This window comes from Momordica charantia, assembly GCF_013281855.1.
Source record: "Momordica charantia cultivar OHB3-1 chromosome 7 unlocalized genomic scaffold, Mcharantia_2.0 BLBB01000007.1, whole genome shotgun sequence".
Lineage (NCBI taxonomy): Eukaryota > Viridiplantae > Streptophyta > Magnoliopsida > Cucurbitales > Cucurbitaceae > Momordica > Momordica charantia.
In genome coordinates, this window is record NW_028275165.1 from 9,769,270 (window position 1) to 9,791,524 (window position 22,255).

Genomic DNA, 22,255 nt, shown 5'->3' on the forward strand with positions numbered 1-22,255 from the left:
GAAGGGGAACAAGCCTATTTATAGGCCAAGACCCTTTGAATTTTAAGGAAAATAACAAAATTAAAAAGAAAATTAAAATTGATAAATTCCTAAGAAGTCTAAAACTTGCCTAAAGTTGAAATTAAAATTGATAAATAAAAACGAATAAATCAAAAACAAATCCCACCAAATAAACCAAGGAAATAAGAATAATATCTTTTCCTTAAAAGTGATGGAGTGGGTGGCAAGGCAAGTTGGGGGCACCCATGGGTGGGGGGGGGGGGGGGGGGAGGGCGGCAACATCCATGGTGGAGGTGCCCATAAAGGTTGTGGCGTGCGCACAACGAAGCAGACACTGATGTGCGTACACATGCGTAGCGGTGCAAGGCGCACGTGCGCGGGGGCGGGGCTGGCACGATGTCATAAACTGTCAGGACTTCGCCCTCCGTGGGCAATTTAAAAACAACAACATCTCATATCCGCCTTAGTGGCAAAAATTCTTCCATAAATAAAACAACCGTACACCTAAACTCCAACGACAACAGTGACGCGTTTACCAGCATCATCCATAACAAATAAAGTAGTTCTAAAGAATACAAAATTTCCTCATTGGTCCACATCTAGCAATAACATAAATCTCAATGCTACTCGTACCCAACGACCCTTCCCTCTATCCTCACTAACTAGGCTAGTGATCCCTCCACGGTCAAGCCCTCTCCACGTCATCACCGCGGTTGACCTTGTTCACACCTGAAAACATATAAGGGTAAAAAGGGGGGTGAGTACGCAAGGTACTCCGTAAGTAGCACTTCCTAACTAGCACAAAAATCATGCTCACAGTCACGGCATATAGAATAAAACGATAGCAAAGCAATTAAATAGGCAGCGAGAGATAGCGAACAATAACTTGACATTTACATACAACGACCATGCGTCGGAACTACCAAGACTACAACCCATGATTCACTAGCCCTTGTCTCATAGTACTAAACCTTCCTCTACACCCCCCCTGTGCTGCCCCCCGCTTAACTTCTCGAGGCATGACGACTCTTGACATTTATTCCCAAGTTACCGCACCCCCTCCTTTTACAGTACTTGATGTTCGACCTTGCCATTTATTCCCAAGGCCTAGCACCACTACTTCGCAAGCACCACTCTACTGTAATCCCTCAAGCCTAACTCCTCGAGTCGCATTGACCCTTGACATTTATCCGCAAGGCTTCAATACTCCTCTACAGAAACTTGACGTTCGGCCTTGCCATTTATTCTCAAGGCCTGAACTGTGCACCGGTCCTTGCCGTTTATCCCCAAGGTACCAATGACTTCCCAGCGTATTGGTCCTTGACATTTATCCCCAAGACCCCAATACTCGTTTACAGAAATTTGCCGTTCGGCCTTGTCATTTATTCCCAAGGCCACTGCTCAAGGCTTTGGACCTCCAAGCGATTTATATGCATTTTCAGGTCAGAACCCATAGTTAACGGACTATCAACCCGTCCCTTTACCCTTCACCCTTCACCACTTCACTAACCCTCCCATGACCACCTACAGGTAAATTTCCCATATTCTAAATCACTGCACCGTTTACAAGCATGCTTTTCCTCGTAATAAACAAAATACATCGACAACTCACAACCAGAACAATATAAACTAAATTATCAGTTTAACAACGCGAGCAATTCATTTACATCACATTTGCAAAACGTCATGAGCCAGTTACTTCTAACTACAACCATTCAGAACCTACTAGTCACCTACAACAATAAGAACAGGAAGCATGTTTCCTCAAAAGTGTTCAATAATAGAAAGACGGCAACAATCAAAACTAACAATCCCGACATGCTTAATTAAATTATTTTAACAAGAAAAACAGCATCAAAACCATTCCGTTAACGCTAAATAACGAACGCACTCGCCCCCTGGTGCTACTTACACAACCACGTCCCTAAATCTTGCGTCGATCTCACACCTAAGCATAAAAATAAAAAAAAAACAGCAAGTTATATGTACAATTCAGCCTCCGAAATCAACTCTAGGGGAGTTCAAAGGGCTCATTACCACAAAAACGACTCCGTGTAGGTGTGGGTAACTTAGATCTAGCTTGCAAAGATGAGGGTAGCGTAAATCGGGCTTCGAACGGATGAGGGAAATCGCCGAACACCACAAATACTGCTGTCCACGTTTTTACAGCAGAGGAATGCGCCGAAACGACTTCCAACGTCTTCGTTTTGATGTCTGTTACTACACAACCACTTCGTTTATGAGTGGGTATCCCAAAATTAACTTCGAACAAATGTGGGTCAAAGAAACTTGCCGCAGTTCACGGATCTAAGCTGTTCGAGGTCGTTGGGGCTTGTCGAATCGGAGAGAAGACACCACGAAACCAGCACCCACATGCACCGCCGCCGCCCGCTGCTGCCCGACACCCTGCGCCTGCTGCTGCCGACGCCGCTGCCCGGAGCCGCACGCCGCTGCTGCTCGGAGTCACACCCGCTGCTGCCTGTCGCGCCGCCTGCTGCTGTCCGCCGGAGGGGCCGTCGTCGGTGCCGCTTCGTCGGAGAAAGAAATCCGGATGGGGCGGGGGGAGGGGGGGGCTGGCGGCTTCAACACAAGAAAGGGAAGGGAGGAAGAAGAAGAGGAAGGAGAACAAGATGGTCTAGGGTTGTTTTGTTTTAATTCCCCTTTTTCTTTTGTTTTGAAACATACAACTTACTTGGGCTAGTTTATTTCGTTTAAGGCCCAGTTACCCAATCACTCCTTGCTAACAAAACCAATAATATAAATTCGTAGTTGGTCCAATGGCCCAAAACAAGTGTCACATAGCGGATTCCGTACTAAACCATAACTTAATAAATAACTACACGCTACTAACTCACCACTAAAACTGTAACAATACACACTAGCCGAGATGTCACACTTAAATTAAATAAAGATCACTGACGAGTAAAATAAAATAAAAATGAAATAAATAAATAAGTCAATAAATAAAATCCATTTTGTTATAAAATTCCCCGGAACTCGGGGTGAGCTAACCTGAGTAACGCGGGGCGTTATAGACTTCCCCCCTTCAAAAACTTTCGTCCTCGAAAGTTCGTTGCTCGAACAATTCAGGATAATGGGCCCTGATTTCGTCTTCTCTCTCCCAGGTAGCCTCTTCTATTTGGTGGTTCCTCCACAAGACCTTCACCAAATCAATCACCCGGTTCCGCAGCACCTTGGTCTCTCTTGCTACGATCCCAATGGGTACTTCTTTATAGCACAATGTTTCATCTACCTGCAGTGGTTCATAATCCAAGACGTGGGAAGGGTCATGGACGTATTTCCTCAACATGGACACGTGGAACACGTTATGCACTGCGCTCAATGACGGTGGCAAGGCCAACCGGTAAGCGACCGGTCCGATGCGCTCCAAGATCTCAAAAGGACCAATAAATCTTGGACTGAGTTTCCCTTCTTACCAAAACGTAGGACTCCCTTCACCGGTGCCACACGAAGGAAAACGTGGTCACCGACATCAAATTCCAATGCCCTTCGCCTAATATCAGCGTAACTCTTCTGTTTGCTTTGGGACGTATGCATTCTTGCTCTAATCCTTTGGATGGCACCATTAGTTTCTTGTACCAATTCTGGCCCAACAGGACTCTCTCACCGACCTCATCCCAATGCACCGGCGACCTACACTTTTTCCCGTACAACGCTTCATATGGGGCCATGTCAATGGTCGCCTGATAACTGTTGTTGTATGCAAACTCTGCTAAGTACAGGTGTTTGTCCCAAGAACCACCGAAATCCAATGTGCAAGCCCTCAACATATCTTCCAAAACCTGGTTCAGACGCTCGGTCTGACCATCGGTCTGGGGGTGGAACGCCGTACTGAAATCGAGTCGTATCCCCAGAGCTTTATGTAAACTCCGCCAAAACGTTGACGTGAAACGAGAGTCCCGATCTAACACTATGGTCACTGGTATGCCATGGAGTATAACTATTTCATGCAGATAAAGTTCCGCCCACCTTTCTACTGAATACGTGGCTTTTCCTGGTATGAAATGCGCAGACTTTGTTAAGCGATCCACAATCACCCAAATCACTGTGAAACCTTTAGCTGTTCTCGGCAACCCTGTAATGAAGTCCATGGCTACGTCATCCCATTTCCACACCGGTATACTTAAAGGTTGCAACAACCCGGCCGGCCTCTGTCTGGAGGCTTTCACCTGTTGGCACGTCAAACAGCTACTAACAAACTGAGCAATCTCACGCTTCATATTGTGCCACCAATAGTGTCTCTTAAGATCTCTATACATCTTGGTACTCCCAGGATGCACCGAGAATGGGGTATTATGAGCCTCGGTTAGTAAATCCCTCCTTAAAGGAAAATCTCTTGGTACGCACAGTCTCCCCTGATAGAGCAGGGCCTTATCTTCCGAAAGGGAAAAATCTCCTTGGCCCAGCATCACGAAACCCTTGCTCAGACTGGAGTCTCCCTTTTGTGCAGCGATTATTCGTTGTCTTAGGGTGGGTTTGACCGAGAGTTGAGCTAGCACTGCCGAAACATCTTCTACCGCTAACTCCACCTCAGAACGGTCCAACTCATCTAACACTGGTCCAGGAGGTACTACCAGAGGAGCTACGCTTGCTGCTCTTCTACTGAGTGCATCGGCCACCACGTTTGCCTTACCCGGATGGTAATTGATCTCGCAGTCGTAGTCTTTTACCAGTTCTAACCACCTCCGCTGCCTAAGGTTAAGTTCTTTATGAGTGAAGAAATATTTTATACTTTGGTGATCAGTGAAGATCTGAATCTTTTCCCCATAAAGATAGTGTCTCCATATCTTCAAGGCGAAAACTACCGCAGCGAGCTCCAAGTCATGGGTGGGATAGTTAAGCTCGTGTACCTTTAACTGACGTGAGACATAGGCAATGACTTTTCCCTGCTGCATTAGAACGCAACCTAAGCCCCTTCGTGAAGCGTCACTGTACACCACCAAACTTCCCGACCCATCCGGTACTGTTAACACTGGGGCCATGACCAAACGCTGCTTCAGTTCTTGGAAGCTTTTCTCACATTCGTCGCTCCAAATGAACGTAGCATTCTTGCGGGTTAACTGAGTCAACGGTGCCGCTACCCGAGAGAAATCCTGGACGAACCTTCTATAATAGCCGGCTAGGTCGAGAAAACTGCGGATTTCCGTCACTGTGCGAGGCCTTGGCCAACCACTAACCGCCTCCACCTTGGCCGGGTCCACAGCAATACCTTCCCTGGTGACTATGTGGCCAAGGAAAGCCACCTTAACCAGCTAAAACTCACATTTCGAGAACTTCGCGTACAGGCTGTTCTTCCTCAAGGCGGTAAGGACCTGCCGCAGATGTCCTTCGTGCTGCTCTTCCGTATTGGAGTAAATTAGAATATCGTCGATAAACACGATCACGAACAGATCCAAAAATTCCTTAAAAACTCGATTCATGAGATCCATAAATGCCGCAGGGGCATTAGTGAGTCCGAAAGACATAACGGTAAACTCATAATGCCCATACCTGGTTCTAAAGGCTGTCCTAGGTATGTCGGCGTCTTTAATTCTCAACTGGTGGTATCCCGATCGTAGGTCTATCTTCAAGAACACCCTTGCTCCTTTTAGTTGGTCAAAGAGGTCATTGATGCGAGGAAGGGGGTACCTATTTTTTATTGTCACCTTGTTCAGATCCCGGTAGTCAACACAAAGTCGCATAGATCCATCCTTCTTTTTCACAAACAGCATGGGAGCACCCCAAGGAGACACGCTCGGGCGAATGAAGCCTTTGTCTAAGAGCTCTTCCAGCTGAGCCTTAAGCTCCTTAAGTTCCGCTGGAGCCATGCGGTACGGTGCCTTTGAAATGGGAGCTGTCCCGGGTGGTAAGTCGATACAAAAATCCAGTTCACGAACAGGGGGTAGCCCCGGAAGGTCATTGGGGAACACATCTGGGAACTCTCTGACCACGCGAACAGAGTCGATACTAGGTGGAGTCTTACTAATGTCGACGACGTTGGCCAAATATCCCCAAGCTCCATTCTGCAACAGGCGTCTTGCCTTCAACGCTGATACTGTCCTTGGGACTCTACCCGTAACCCCTTTAAATGTAAAGTTCCGACCCGAAGGTAGTTGGAAGGAGACTTCTCTTCTCGAGCAATTAATGTTGGCTTAGTTGGTAGCTAGCCAATCCATGCCCAAAATAACGTCAAAATCTTGCATGTCCAGCTGGATCAGTCTTGCCCTTAGAGTCTGATTATCAAAAGACAACTCACCTGCCCTCACCTTTTGACTAGCGATCAAAATCGACCCTGATGGTGTAGAGACCGACAACAAAAACCCTAACGGCTCTAATTCGAGGGTTGCCTGACGAACAAACGCAGAAGAGATGAAAGTGTGGCTTGACCCCGAATCAAACAACACATACGCAGGCACATCATGGACTAAAACAGTACCTGGATCACAATGCAAAGATAAAGACATACGCTCACACACAAAGCCAAAAAAAAATGAGAAGAAATACCTGTGACCACTGTTTCGGCATCCGCCGCTTCCTTGCGAGTAAGTGCGAAGACACGAGCCGTTTGGTTATTTCCCTGCGTCGAAACTAATGGTGGAATCCTCTGACCCAACCTCTGTGTATTTGCGGCCGATATGAGATATTCCCTTGCAAAATGCCCCTCTCTTCCGCACCTGAAACAATCCTTACTTCCCATCCAGCATTGCCCCGTATGTCTTTTCTGGCAGGTGGGGCATACTGGCGGCATGCCCTGGTGTTGAGCCTGGCGCTGGGGTGCTCTCAATACCGGGTTGGCATAAGTCGAAGGAAACTTCCTTTTCACACATGAAGATGATCCGACTTCTGGCAGTGGTGGGGCCTTGTTGGAAACATCCTTATCCATAACCAAGGCGCCCCTAACCGCTTCAGCATAGGTGGTGGGTCGCTGGAGGTCCACCGGACCTCTGATTCCCTTGCGCAAGCCTTTAACAAACCTCTTGATCTTTAATGCCTCAGTGGGAATCAACTCTAGAGCGAAACGGGAGAGTTCCATGAACTTCCTTTCATACTGTGCCACCGATAAAGTTCCTTGGACTAGATGCAGGAATTCTGCCTCCTTCATGTCTTTCACAGTCTCCGGACAGTAGTAGTCGTACAACAAGTTCTTGAACCTCGCCCACGAAATTGGTACATTCGCATGATCCTCTGCCGCTGCTACTGAGTTCCACCAGTTCAGGGCCTCGCCCCTCAACATAAAAATCGCACCCTTCACCTTGAATTGGTCTTCGCAACCAAGATACGCGTAAAGGGCTTCCAACTCTCTGATCCACTCTTCCGCTGCAGTCGCTCTTTCACTCTCACCGTCAAAGGTTGGGGGTCCGTAGCGCTTGAAATCCTTGATGAAGCGAGCCTCGCTCTGGGGAGTATGAAGGTGTTGGGGTGGCGGAGCTTGGACCCCGCCCACCCCTGCGACGTTATTGATCACTGCTTGCAAAGCCTCCACAAGCAACACCAATTGGGGGTTCACCTGAGGAACTGCTGGGGGAACTGGAGGATTTGCCCACTCTCGAGCTGCTGCTGGAGGAAATGGAGGGACTACTCCTGCCTGATTACCAGCAGGAGGGGGCGGTGGATCCGCTCCGTTCTCACCTCCAGGAGCGGGGTCGGCGTCAGCTTGCAATCTCATACTACGACGGGGAGGCATTGTCTGGAAGAACGACACAAAATTTCTATAAGACGTTAGCACGATACTCCACGCATAGACTAATAGGAAAAGTGGCCGTCGAAACTCCCCTAATAGTAAAAGGTCGACCACATTCTATTTGGTACGCTTAATAAACACTCTATGTCTAGCGAAACAGAGCGGCAACAAACCTGATGAGAAAAATTTCAGCGCACAAGTAAATCATGGAAAATGTATAAGCTTTCAAGGACAAGCATGAAGCGTACCTGGTGATGACGAGGAGGTCGACCGAGATCACTACTCCTACGTATGCTAGTTTCTAACTCAGTCTAAAAGAACGTTTCGGCTCTGATACCAACTATAACGCCCCAGGATTTTATATAACATCCTAGGCAACGCTAAATAATTCACCTGGCTAACCTTAGCTCTAAACACGAGATAAGCAACTCCCTGGGAAAATAATTTAAATGAAATAAAGCTTCGACTCCCATACGTTCTATCAGAAATATAAATGTCATAAACTGTCAGGACTTCGCCCTCCGTGGGCAATTTAAAAACAACAACATCTCATATCCGCCTTAGTGGCAAAAATTCTTCAATAAATAAAACAACCGTACACCTAAACTCCAACGACAACAGTGACGCGTTTACCAGCATCATCCATAACAAATAAAGTAGTTCTAAAGAATACAAAATTTCCTCATTGGTCCACACCTAGCAATAACATAAATCTCAATGCTACTCGTACCCAACGACCCTTCCCTCTATCCTCACTAACTAGGCTAGTGATCCCTGCTCGGTCAAGCCCTCTCCACGTCATCACCACGGTCGACCCTGTTCACACCTGAAAACATATAAGGGTAAAAAGGGGGGTGAGTACGCAAGGTACTCCGTAAGTAGCACTTCCTAACTAGCACAAAAGTCATGCTGACAGTCACGGCATATAGAATAAAACGATAGCAAAACAATTAAATAGGCAGCGAGAGATAGCGAACAATAACTTGACATTTACATACAACAACCATGCGTCGGAACTACCAAGACTACAACCCATGATTCACTAGCCCTTGTCTCATAGTACTAAACCTTCCTCTACACCCCCCCTATGCTACCCCCGCTTAACTTCTCGAGGCATGACGGCTCTTGACAATTATTCCCAAGTTACCGCACCCCCTCCTTTTACAGTACTTGATGTTCGACCTTGCCATTTATTCCCAAGGCCTAGCACCACTACTTCGCAAGCACCACTCTACTGTAATCCCTCAAGCCTAACTCCTCGAGTCGCATTGACCCTTGACATTTATCCGCAAGGCTTCAATACTCCTCTACAAAAACTTGACGTTCGGCCTTGCCATTTATTCCCAAGGCCTGAACTGTGCACCGGTCCTTGCCGTTTATCCCCAAGGTACCGATGACTTCCCAGCGTATTGGTCCTTGACATTTATCCCCAAGACCCCAATACTCGTTTACAGAAATTTGACATTCGACCTTGTCATTAATTCCCAAGGCCACTGCTCAAGGCTTTAAACCTCCAAGCGATTTATATGCATTTTCAGGTCAGAACCCATAGTTAACGGACTATCAACCCGTCCCTTTACCCTTCACCCTTCACCACTTCACTAACCATCCCAGGACCACCTACAGTTAAATTTCCCATATTCTAAATCACTGCACCGTTTACAAGCATGCTTTTCCTCGTAATAAACAAAATACATCCACAACTCACAACCAGAACAATATAAACTAAATTATCAGTTTAACAACGCGAGCAATTCATTTACATCACATTTGCAAAACGTCATGAGCCAGTTACTTCTAACTACAACCATTCAGAACCTACTAGTCACCTACAACAATAAGAACAGGAAGCATGTTCCACAAAAGTGTTCAATAATAGAAAGACGGCAACAATTAAAACTAACAATCCCTACATGCTCAATTAAATTATTTTAACAAGAAAAACAGCATCAAAACCATTCCGTTAACACTAAATAACGCACGCACTCGCCCCCTGGTGCTACTTACACAACCACGTCCCTAAATCTTGCGTCGATCTCACACCTAAGCATAAAAATAAAAAAAAAACAGCAAGTTATATGTACAATTCAGCCTCCGAAATCAACTCTAAGGGAGTTCAAAGGGCTCATTACCACAAAAACGACTCCGTGTAGGTGTGGGTAACTTAGATCTAGCTTGCAAAGATGTGGGTAGCGTAAATCGGGCTTCGAACGGATGAGGGAAATCGCCGAACACCACAAAAACTGCTGTCCACGTTTTTACAGCAGAGGAATGCGCCGAAACGACTTCCAACGTCTTCGTTTTGATGTCTGTTGCTACACAACCACTTCGCTTATGAGTGGGTATCCCAAAATTAACTTCGAACAAAGGTGGGTCAAAGAAACTTGCCGCAGTTCACGGATCTAAGCTGTTTGAGGTCGTTGGGGCTTGTCGGATCGGAGAGAAGACACCACGAAACCAGCACCCACGTGCACCGCCGCCGCCCGCTGCTGCCCGACACCCCGCGCCTGCTGCTGCCAATGCCGCGCGCCACCGCTGCCCGGAGCCGCACGCCGCTGCTGCTCGGAGTCGCACCCGCTGCTGCCTGTCGTGCTGCCTGCTGCTGTCCTCCGGAGGGGCCGTCGTCGGTGCTGCTTCGTCGGAGAAAGAAATCCGGATGGGGGGGGGGGGGCTGGCGGCTTCAACACAAGAAAGGGAAGGGAGGAAGAAGAAGAGGAAGGAGAACATGATGGGCTAGGGTTGTTTTGTTTTAATTCCCCTTTTTCTTTTGTTTTGAAACATACAACTCACTTGGGCTAGTTTATTTCGTTTAAGGCCCACTTACCCAATCACTCCTTGCTAACAAAACCAATAATATAAATTCGTAGTTGGTCCAATGGCCCAGAACAAGTGTCACATAGCGGATTCCGTACTAAACCATAACTTAATAAATAACTACACGCTACTAACTCACCACTAAAACTGTAACAATACACACTAGCCGAGATGTCACACTTAAATTAAATAAAGATCACTGACGAGTCAAATAAAATAAAAATGTAATAAATAAATAAGTCAATAAATAAAATCCATTTTGTTATAAAATTTCCCGGAACTCGGGGCGAGCTAACCTGAGTAACACGGGGCGTTACATCACATCTGGCAGACGCGCGTGCTGGCGGGGGCACTGGCCTTTTGTGAATACGGATTGAAATTTCGATGGGCACCTTGACCTACATAGTAAACAGACGCTAGATTAGCTAGACAGTTTTAACACAGGTGGTTGTCACCATAATAAACACAAGATATATCATAAATTTTTAAAACAGGAGAGGATTCAAGAATCGTTGCTGAAGTAGCAGTTTTGGTGTCCTTCTACAATGTTAGTTGTTTCAACATCTGGTTCATAGCGACCATTTAAGCTTGTATTGAAGCTGCTGTGTCTAACTTGAAATTTCATGCTGATGTCTGTTTCTTTGGCAATGACCTTCATACTTCTCCTTGGTCATTAATGTCTGTCATCTTGTTCAAAATATTAATGATTTCATTATTTGACTTCTCTAACAATGAGTCATTGGCTGCGGTGTTCAATATCATCCTCGATGGATGATCTAATCCTTTATAGAATTGCTAGATTTGCACACAAGCGGGCAATCCATGACTCGGGCATCTCCTAAGTAACTCCGTGAAACTCTCCCAAGCTTCTTGAACTGATTCGTTCTCATCTTGTCGAAAAGACCCAATGTCGTCTCGAAGGTATGCGTTCCTGGTCAAAGTATGGTACTTTGCCAAAAATATTTCCATCAGTTCCGTACAAGTGGTTTTAAAATCTGATTCTAACACATTCACCAAGTCCTTGCATAGTCCCTGAGGGAAAAAGGAAACAATTTTAGTCCTAGTGCATCTTCAGAGACACCAGGAAATTGAAATGCATTGCTATTTCAATAAAAGATTTGAGATGAGAATAAGGATCTTCGTTAGTCAATCCTCCAAACTGGCCCATCGTTTGCAACATCTGGAACATGATTGGCTTAAGGTCGAATTGTGCGGCTTGGAGTAAAGGATAACTTATTCATGAATTTAAGTTATTAAATGCAGGACTGACATAGTTCCGCATGGCTACATCTCGGTTATCAGCTAAAAGGATCAGATTAGGCACGTCTCCTACTTGGTTTGCTCCTTCTCCTACCATATCTCCTTTCACAGGTGGATCTTGTGTAGGTGGAGGGACTTATGGAGGAGGTGGATTTCGATTCATCTAGATGGTCTCTTCTTAATTCAACTTCTTCAACATCTTTTATTTGTTTCTCTTTTGGATTTTCTCTTTATTTTATTAACCTCTACTCACGTTTTCTCCTTTTAAGGGTTCTTTCAATTTATGGATCAAAATTCAACCAACTAGACCCTTTGCTCATACACAATTCCCTTAAAGGTTATACATAACAATTAAGTCTCGAGACAGAGGTATGCAACAATCACAAGATGAAAAAATTCACTTGAAAAATAAAATGTTTTGAAAAATTAAGTCTCCCGGCAACGACCCCAAAAACTTGTTTGGACTTTCTCTACCTTTAAAAAATAAGAGATACGTGCAAGGGTAGACGGTCACAAGTAATACTTCGGAGTAATCCAAGGTTGAATCCTCAGGGACTTGTGCTTTCAAAGTCAAGTAATGAAGTGAAATGGTTCGAAAATGAAGTTGTGGTTTATGAAGGAAATAGTGATAAAATGTCGTTGTTTGGGTTTTCAAATATCAAGCAATGTTATAAAACACAACCTCTGTACTTCCTACCTTAATTTTGATAGAAAATATGGAAGACACACAGTTTGGGGAAAATGCGCCAGCCATAATCTGGCTAAACTTGGGAATATGAGTTCTCCTCTTTCACGACCCGCTTTTGGTTGCTGCAGATGCTAGGGTAACCTACAATCATATTTTTATGTGTGATTACAATCCTAAAAACTATTTATTAACTCATTTTAATTTATGAGTCAGAGGATCCATGTCTAGAACCGTGTTTTATGCACTTATGTCTAAGTCACATCCCATATTGGTCTTCTATTATTTTACCTAACCACCATTCTCATATCTGCTTTGGTGCATAAATCAATTTCGTAGTGGCCAAACGGAAAAAAAGACGTCAAGATAAATTTTTCGAAACGAACCCAAGATTGCGCCAGGCGCAATATGGGCAAATCACGAGTATGTTCAAAATCAAATAATTTTGGTTAAGGCATTCCACATAGAGGTTGATAAATAAATTAGTGTATAATTAAAGGAAAGAAAACGCATTAAAACATAAAAGAATGAATTTCAATTGAATTTAAATGAATAATAATAGTGTACAAGGAGTCCTAGCTTAACCCTCTTCTCTTTCAAGTGTAAGGGGAGTGTAAACTCGCTAAAGAACTTTCAAAGAAGATAATAGATAAAGAATGGAAGTACAAACTTGAATTAAAAGCAACACAATAAGGAAAAGTGCAAAAATATAAGGAAAGAACAAATAAAACATAACTCCTATGAACTCGAAAGCTTGTGAATGAAAACTACCACTAAGAATGAAACAAATGAAGATGTCAATGGAATGCTTTGCTGCTAAGGAAGAGGCTCCCTTGTATAGGCCTTTAAGGACGTTGAACTTCCAACCATTTTAAGAGGAAATGAGCTGAGATTCCCTAACAACCTCTCCTTGACTTGGACTGATGGGTTTTGCTTCATTTAAACACATTGTAAATAACTACCTTGCCTTTCATTAAGTGAAACACACGTTTTTTATGGTTCGACCATGCCAAAAAACGCCTAGCGCTTTTCCTGCAAAACATAATAATGTGATTTTCTTCCAACTTTGACTACGTTTTTCTCACATTTTTCCTAATGTACCATATATTGCATATTATCCAGAAATGTTCTATGCATGTTCTACTATAAGAACATGTAACCCTTTTTAGCTAACAATGATGGGAAGTGGTTCGTTTTTATGGTCAAACAGGCCTATTGAGTCACATTTCTACAGTAAAAAGTCAACCCTAACAACGAGTAACCCTCATTCTTTTCATCTTCTTTTATTTTTTTTATTTTTTTTACAAATTTTCTTTTGTTTTCTCGATCTCTGATCTTACTTTAACCTCGAGGCTCCTAGAAGAAAGTCTTAGTGCTAAAAAAAAATATGCCCTTGAAGGTCAGATATAACAAATGATCTCAAGGAATAGAGATATGCAACAATCACAATATGGAACAATTCACTAAAAAAAATGATTTTGAAAATTAAGTCCCTGACAACGGCACCAAAAACTTGTTGCGACTCTCTCTACCTTTAAAATACAAGAGACACGTGCAAGCGTATATGATCACAAGTAATACTTGGGAGTAATCAAAGGTTGAATCCTCATGGACTTGTGCTTCCAAAAATGCAATTGTGGTTTATGAAGAAAATGGTGACAACAGTTGTTATTTGCTGTTTCAAATATCAAGCAATGTTATAAAACATAGCCTCTCTGCTTCCTACCTTAGCTTTGATTGAAAAAATAGAGGATACACACTTTGGGTAAATTGCGTCGGCCGCAATTTGATTCATCTTCGGAAATGAGTTCTACTCTTTCACGAACCGCTTTTTGTTCCTATAGAGGTTATGCTAACCTACAATCATATTTCAATGTGTGATTACAATCCTATAAATTATTTATCAACTCAATTTCATTTATAGGTAGAGGGCCAATGCCTAGCACCATGTTTATGCGCTTATGTCTAAGTCACATCCCATATTTGGTTTCCCAGTATTTTGCGTAATACACCCTTCTCAGAATTTCGCTTTAGTGCATAAATCAGTCTCCCAGTGGCCAAATGGAAAAAGACATAAAGAGACTTTTTTAGAAACCAACCCAAGATTGCATCAGGCGCAGTCTCGACAATTCCCGAGCATTTTCGAAATCAAATCATTTTGTCTAAGGCATTTCACATAGAGTTTTATAAATTAATTAGTTCTAATTAAAGGAAGGAAATGCACAAAAACATAAAAGAAGTAATTTCCATTGAATTTAAATGAATAATAACGGCATACAGGGAGCTTTAGCATGACCTTCTTCTCTTTGGAGATTGAAGGGAGTGTAAAATCGCTTAAGAACCTTAAAAGAATAGAATAGATGAAGAATGAAAGTAAGAACTTGAATAAAAGAGAAACAAGTAGAAGTTTGAAAATACAAAGAAAAGAACAATTAAAACATACCTCTAATGAACTCTAAAGTTGGAAAAGATAAACTAAAGATAAGTGTGACTGAGTTTGAGATGAAAAAGGGATGGAAATGGATGATGAAGTACTCGGCGACAGGCTCCCTTATATACGCCTTCAAAGAGGTTGAACTTCCCACCATTTTAGGAGAAAATGTGTTAAGATTCTCCCAACAACCTCTCATTGACTTGGACTCGCGATTTTGCTTCATTTAAACATATTTGAAATGACTCCTTGCCCTTCATTAAGTGAAACGCACATTTTGGAGGTGTTGACTTCCCGAATTGCAACAGGCGCAATTCATGCAAAATAGAAAACTGTGATTTTCTTCCAACTTTGACCACGTTTTTCTCACATTTTTCTCAAAGTACCATATATTGCAAATTGTCTAGTAATGTTCCATGCATGTTCTACTTTAAGAATATGCAAGGGTTATTTAGCTAATAATGATGGGAAATGGGTTGTTTTTATGGTCAAACAAGCCTACCAAGTCACATTTCTACAGTAAAAAGTCAACCCTAACATACTACTATTATCACAATAGAGTGCGATGGGCGAGGACATGTTCGAAACGACTTCTAACTCTGTTAGGAATTTTATAAGCTAGACAACTTATTTAGCACCGCACTACACCTTTGCTTCACACTCCACCAAACTACAACCCCTCAATTGTGGGTGAACAATGATCTTGACGTGGATTTCCTAAAATCCTTGTCAGTCTAAAAATTTGAGTTAGTGTACCCTGAAAAGATCAAATCGTTAGCACCGCACAGTAACATGTAGACCCTCGTTCTTCGAAGATACTTGAAGATTGTTTTGACTGTAGTCTAGTGACCAAGCCCTGGATTGGACTGATATCGGATGACAATCCCAATTGTGTAGCATATGTCAGGCCTAGTACACAGCATGACATACATAAGGCTGCCCACAAATGACACATAGGGAATACGTCTCATATCTTCGACTTCTTGAGGTGTCTTAGGACATTGTTCCTTACACAAAGTAATTCCATACTTCAAAGGTAACAACCTATTCTTGGAATTTTGCATCGAATATCTGACCAGTATTTTGTCAATATATAACGCTTGAGATAAGGCTAGCATTTCGTTCTTACGATTCCTTAAAATTTGAATCCCAAGAAAAAATTGAACTTCTCCCAAATCTTTCATTTAGAAGTGAGTGGCTACCAATGTTTTAACGTCAGTCAGACAACCTATGTCATTCCCAATGAGTAGAAATATCGTCTATGTATAACACCAGGAAAGCTATAGTATTATTGATAGCCTTCTTATAAATAGAAGGTTCATCAACATTTTGGTCAAAGCCATAAGTTTTGACTGTGATGTCAACCCTTATGTTCCAAGATCTAGAAGCTTGTTTCAACCGATAAATGGGTCTTTTAAGCTTGCAAAATTTTTGCTATTGACCTTGTTTTACGAATCCTTTTGGTTGAGTCATGTAGATGCTCTCATCAAGATAACCATTTCGAAAGGCATATTAATATCCATCTACCCTATTTCATAGTCATAAAGAAAATGCCCATCTTTTGCACCTCAGGTTAGGTCACATCAATCTCGATAGGATTGGGAAATTGGTTAATAGTGGTTTTCTAAACGAGATAAAAAACGATTCTCCATCAACAAGCCTTGTTGATGGGGCACCAATGGCAGCAACTATTGTTGTCGAACTGATAGTTTCGTTGGAATTTCCATTTAATACCATTCTACTTCATGGTTTATGATCCTTGATGTGGTCCTTTTCTATGAAAGTAGCATTCGTCGATACAAATACCTTATTTTCTTTGGGGTCGAAGAAGTAACCACCTTCCGTTTCTTTGGGATAACCCATAAATGGGCATACCTTTGAACGCGGTTCCAATTTTTTGGGTTTGCATAAGCACATGTTGCTGGACATCCCCAAAACTCTAAAGTATGTTAAACTAGGTTTACAATATCTCCATAGCTGAAAAGGTGTTTTCGAAACACTTTGTGATGGAACATTGTTTAAGATATAAACAGCAGTCTGTACTACATAACCGCAAAATGAGTAAGTTAATTGAGCATAACTCACCATTGACCGAACCATGTCAACCAGGATTCTATTTCTCCTTTCCAATACACCATTTTGTTGAGTTATACCAGGTGCTGTGAGTTGAGAAGCAATTCCATATTCTATTATATAGTTTTGGAACCTCAAATCCATGTACTCTCTACCACAATATGTTCGAAGTGTTTTACTTGTTTAGCCTAATAAAAGATTCAACTTCAATCTTATACTCCTTGAACTTTTCAAGACCTTTAGACTTACGTTTTATTAGGTAAAGATACCCAAATCTTGAATAATCATGTATGAAAGAAATTAAATATTCATACCCTTCTCTCGCTTGGACATTCATTGGACCATAGAGGTCTGAATGCACAAGTTCTAAGGGTTATTTGACTCTATAATTCTTTGTTGTAAATAGTGTTTTAGTCATTTTTCCCTCAATACAAGGCTCACATACTGGCAAAGAATCATTTTCTAACTCGTTTAGAAAACCACTATTGAGCAATTTCCCAATTCTATCAAGATTGATGTGACCCAACCTGAGGTACCAAAGATGGGCATTTTTTTAGGAGAATTTTTTGTCTTTTGGTCTGTGTTGTTGCTGTTTTGAACAACTTAGTGTTTATAATTGTTTTAGTTAAATTAGACTTTAACACATACAAGCTACTTTCTAATTTAGCTAAACAAAATCTTGACACCATTTATTGAAATGAAAGCTTCATTGATGATAATAGAATTAAAGTAAAATTGTTCCAGCATCCAAGATATAGAAATTAAGTTCCTTTTAATTTTGGGAACTTTATACACATTAAATAAAAAGCATATATCTATATGTACTGAAAAATAGCTTGATGTGCCAACCACAATAGTAGAGACGACCTCTCCGGTTCCAACTCTAAGAGTCATCTTTCCGGCCTATAGCTGCCTCTAGAAACTAAGTCCATGCAAAGAAGAACAAACGTGATTAGTGGCTCCCGAACCAATTATCCAGGCAAAATCATCATTTTGCCACCAAACATGTTTCTAGAACAAGTAAATCAAATTTACCTTCTTTAGCTTTCTTTTACTCAGCCAAGTACTTCAGACAGTTTATTTTCTAGTGCCCATCAACGTTGCTGTGGAAACACTTCCCTTTGTCTGCAACCTTGGCTTTCTTTCCCTTTCGGGCAGTAGCGGGGTCAACTTTATTCCCCTTTCCTTTCTTCTTTTCCTTAAAGGTTTTAGACCTAGAAGAAGAGGCCCCATACTTAGTCCTAGAGGCCGAACCTTTGTAGAAGTTTTTGTTAGGGGTGACAACATTTGTCTTCCCTTCCTGTTCCTTGCCATTCATTAAGGATTGGTAACTCTAGACTTCATTGAGAAGGGTGGTAAGATTCTATTCCAGCTCGTTTATAACAACGTTGCTACGAAATTGAAGGAAACTATTTGGAAGATATTCCAAAATAAAGCTAACCTGACTAAACTAATTTGTGACAGCACCGTTCTTCTCAGTCATGTTTAAGTGGACCATCATTTTGAGAACATGTTCCCGAACAAAAGTTCATTCCTTCATCCGCGCATTAAAAATGAACTTGAGAGCTTTATGCTTGCTTGTGTGGACTATTGCCCAAACATGTCACACAATGATTCAATGATCTTGCATGCAGTGATCACGTTCTCATGCTTTTTGGCCAAGATATCAGTTATGTTGGCCAAGACATAGAGTCTGACCTTGTTATTGGCCTTAATTCATCTGTCATATACATTACGAACAGTTCGTGATGCATTCGTGTTCGGTTCCTTAAGACAAAATTTAGATTATCCACGACAAATATAGCATTCAAATTTGTTTTGTAGGTGGTATAGTTTTCACCACTTAGTTTATAGACGGCAAGCAAAAAAATTAAAGTGGTAGTCATTGTTGAAAATAAACAAAAAAATTATCTATATTGGAACATTGCAAAACACTCTTTATAAATCCTATCAATTTTAGCAAAAAAATGAATAATAATAATAATAATAATAATAATTAACCCTGATAATCATTTATTTTGCAATGATACTTTTAAGATTTAGAATAATAGCCACCGAAGGAAATCAGTTACTCCATTACTCCATTACTGAATTGAGAAAATCTCGACTAAACACTACATCAGAATAACTCTTATTCTTATAATACTTTAGTTACCATTAATTTGGTTCAGAAATCATTAACTAGCTTAATAATTTCTCGTAAGTGTAACCCTTTAATTTTAGATCATAAAATTCTGTCCCAACACGCCCACTGAAGGGTAAGATAGTGTCGGTGCAAAAATTGAAAAACCCTATCCATTTATGAAGTTTGCCTTAAAAAACGACTCCATGCAAACACCTTCCGAAGGGAGGATTCTTCGGCACCACGAGACCGAGCATGAAGTCTTTCGTTGCAAACTAATGAAGGAGACTGTAGGATATGTTGTGACATGTCCTTTTCCCACTTACTTTAAATATTTTCTCCATTCACCTTGATATTGCCCCATGCAAATACCTTCCGAAAGGAGGACGCTCCTAATGCGCCACGAGGCCGAGCATGGATCTCACGGTGTGAACTTTGTATGAAGAATGTGGCAGAAAATGATATACCATAAACACCTGATATATAAAAATATACCTGGTATATTGCACAGTCTTATTTCTCCCACTAAGTATTTTAAAATATAGGGTTTATTATTTAGGAAGATTCGGCTAAGTCAAATTTCTAAATAAATACAGTCCCAATATAACTCTTTATACTAGCTAATTTTAAAATAATGTTTTAATTCACTAAACGGTTTAATAAACTAACCACATTGTTGTATGCTTTAACTATTGATTAATTCAACTCTTAGGTCGGTTCCTATGTAGAGGTGTTCCATAAACGATCGACTTAAATACCTCAACCTTCGACAGAACCTTCATAGACATAAGTCCCTTATAGCCAATACTTTATAATTAGTTTTTTTTTTGTTTTCATTTAATCAGAAAAATGACTAATCTTATTAGAAAACAAAACTTAACCTAAAGTTTAATTAATTAATTTAAAACAAAATAATTAACCCCGTGCATGCAATACAAAGCTTTACTAAACATATTTCTATATACATAATTAAAACTTATAAGCATGTATCAAATGACATTCATAAATATTACAATTATATTTACGAAAGAAATGTCATGCTCAACGCAACACATTTTTCAATTAATTCACATAACAATAATATTAATTAGAAGGAAAAATAAATCATGCTTCATATAATATAACACTTATATGCAACATATATTTAATTAAACATACATTAAAAAATGCATATACTTAATTAAACATACATTAAACAGCAAAATTAGACCGAATTTTGGCATACTAAGATAATAATTAAATTAATGTAATCTGAATTATGTTAATTTAATAAAGAAAAGAAAAGAGAAAAAATAAAAAATAAAAGCACCCGCAACAGCTCAAACTCGTGCTGTCCTGACAGCGTCGAGACGCTATGAAGTTTGACGCCATGATTTAAACCAAAAGTGAATGACCTTTGGGCTGCTCAAGTCTTAATGAGTCCAAAACCAAAAGTTTTCATCCACTAAAGTTTGACACCGAGATTTGAAAAAAAGTGAACCATCTTTTGGTGGCTTCAGTTTAAATGAGTCCAAAACCAAAAGCTTTCGTCCACTAAAGTTTGATACCATGATTTGAACCAAGAGTGAACCATCTTTGGGTTGCTCAAGTGTTAATAAGTCCAAAACCAAAAGATTTCATCTACTGAAGATTGACGATAGAATTTGAACCAAAATTGAACCATCTCAGGGTTGCTCAAGTTTTAATGAGTTTGAAACTAGAAGTTTTAGTCCACTGAAGTTTGACGCTATGATTTGAACCAAAATAGAAACGTCTTTGGGTTGCTCGAGTTTTAATGAGTCCAAAAAAAAATGTTTTCATCTACTGAAGTTTGAAGCCATGATTTGAACTAAAAGTGAACAATTTTGGGCTGCTCAAGTTTTAATGAGTACAAAACAAAAAGTTTTTTTCACTGAAGTTTGACGCCATAATTTGAAAGAAAAGTGAACCATCTTTGGGTTGTTCGATGAGTAAAAAACAAAAAGCTTTCTTCCACTAAAGTTTGATGCCATGATATAAATCCCACTTGAACCATCATTGTGTTACTCGAGTTTTAGAGAGTCCAAAATAGAAAGTTTTCGTCCACTGAAGTTTCGCACCATGATTTTTCAACCAAAAGTTACCCATCTTTTCGTTGCTCGAGTTTTAATAAGTCTATACCAAAAGTTTTTGTCCACTGAAGTTTGACACCATAATTTGAACAAAAAATTAGCCCTCTTTTTGATTCTTGAGTGTTAAGGGAATCCTCAAGTATCTTAGGAGAACGAGGGACTACAAGCTCGTGTATGGCGCTAAGGATTTGATCTTTACATGATACATTGACTCTGACTTCCAAACTGACAAGGATTCAAGGAAATCCACGTCGGGGTCAGTATTCACTCTTAACGGAGGAGCGGTAGTTTGGCGAAGCATCAAACAAGGATGCATCGCAGACTCCACGATGGAGGTTGAGTATGTTGCAGCTTGTGAAGCAGCAAAAGAGGCGGTTTGGCTTAGAAAGTTCTTGACAGATTTGGATGTCGTTCCAAACATGAACTTGCCCATCACACTTTATTGTGATAACAGTGGTGCTGTGGCAAATTCTAAAGAACCTCGAAGCTATAAGAGAGGCAAACACATAGAAAGGAAGTACTACCTTATACGGGAGATAGTGCAGCGAGGAGATGTGATTGTCACGAAGATCGCTACAGAGCACAATATTGCTGATCCGTTTACAAAGGCAATCACGACTAAAGTGTTTGAGGGCCATCTAGAAAGTCTAGGTTTACGAGCTTTGTACAGTTAGTCTAGGGCAAGTGGGAGAAATGTAATTGGGTATAGTCTATGCCCTAGTTTATTGTATTTTCCCTTTGCTTTATGATAATGTACACCCCACTCGAGTTTAGTTCAAGTGGGAGTTTGTTGGGTGTGTTGCCCTAAACTCGTAGTTTGTATTTTGTAAAAACAAATGTCTATTTAATAAAGTTTTAATCAGTAAATTTGTTGTTTAATCATAACTTTGCATTGTCAAAAATCCAATAAACTAAACATCCAAGGTTATTTATAATGTAATCGGGACAGTATATATACTGGGTATATAGTTGATATACGGGGTATATATTTGATATACCCCTGATATATGAATGGATAATGTCCCGTGAATAACCTAAAGGGTCTACAGTATATGGATAAGGCTGGGTACCTTATCCTAGCAACACTATGGATACGACC

The 22,255-nt window shown here is 41.0% G+C and overlaps 1 protein-coding gene across 1 annotated transcript; it reads right to left on the reverse strand.

Moving 5' to 3' along the window:
* Nucleotides 1-414: 414 nt before the first annotated feature.
* Nucleotides 415-10,448, reverse strand: LOC148210299 (uncharacterized). Its single transcript, XM_088126341.1, has 3 exons — nucleotides 9,814-10,448; nucleotides 6,505-9,724; nucleotides 415-729 (listed from the first exon to the last, which is right to left on the reverse strand). Exons 2-3 carry the CDS (start codon nucleotides 7,682-7,684, stop codon nucleotides 686-688), a joined length of 1,224 nt encoding a protein of 407 aa, XP_087982467.1. The 5' UTR covers nucleotides 7,685-9,724; nucleotides 9,814-10,448; the 3' UTR covers nucleotides 415-685.
* Nucleotides 10,449-22,255: the final 11,807 nt, after the last annotated feature.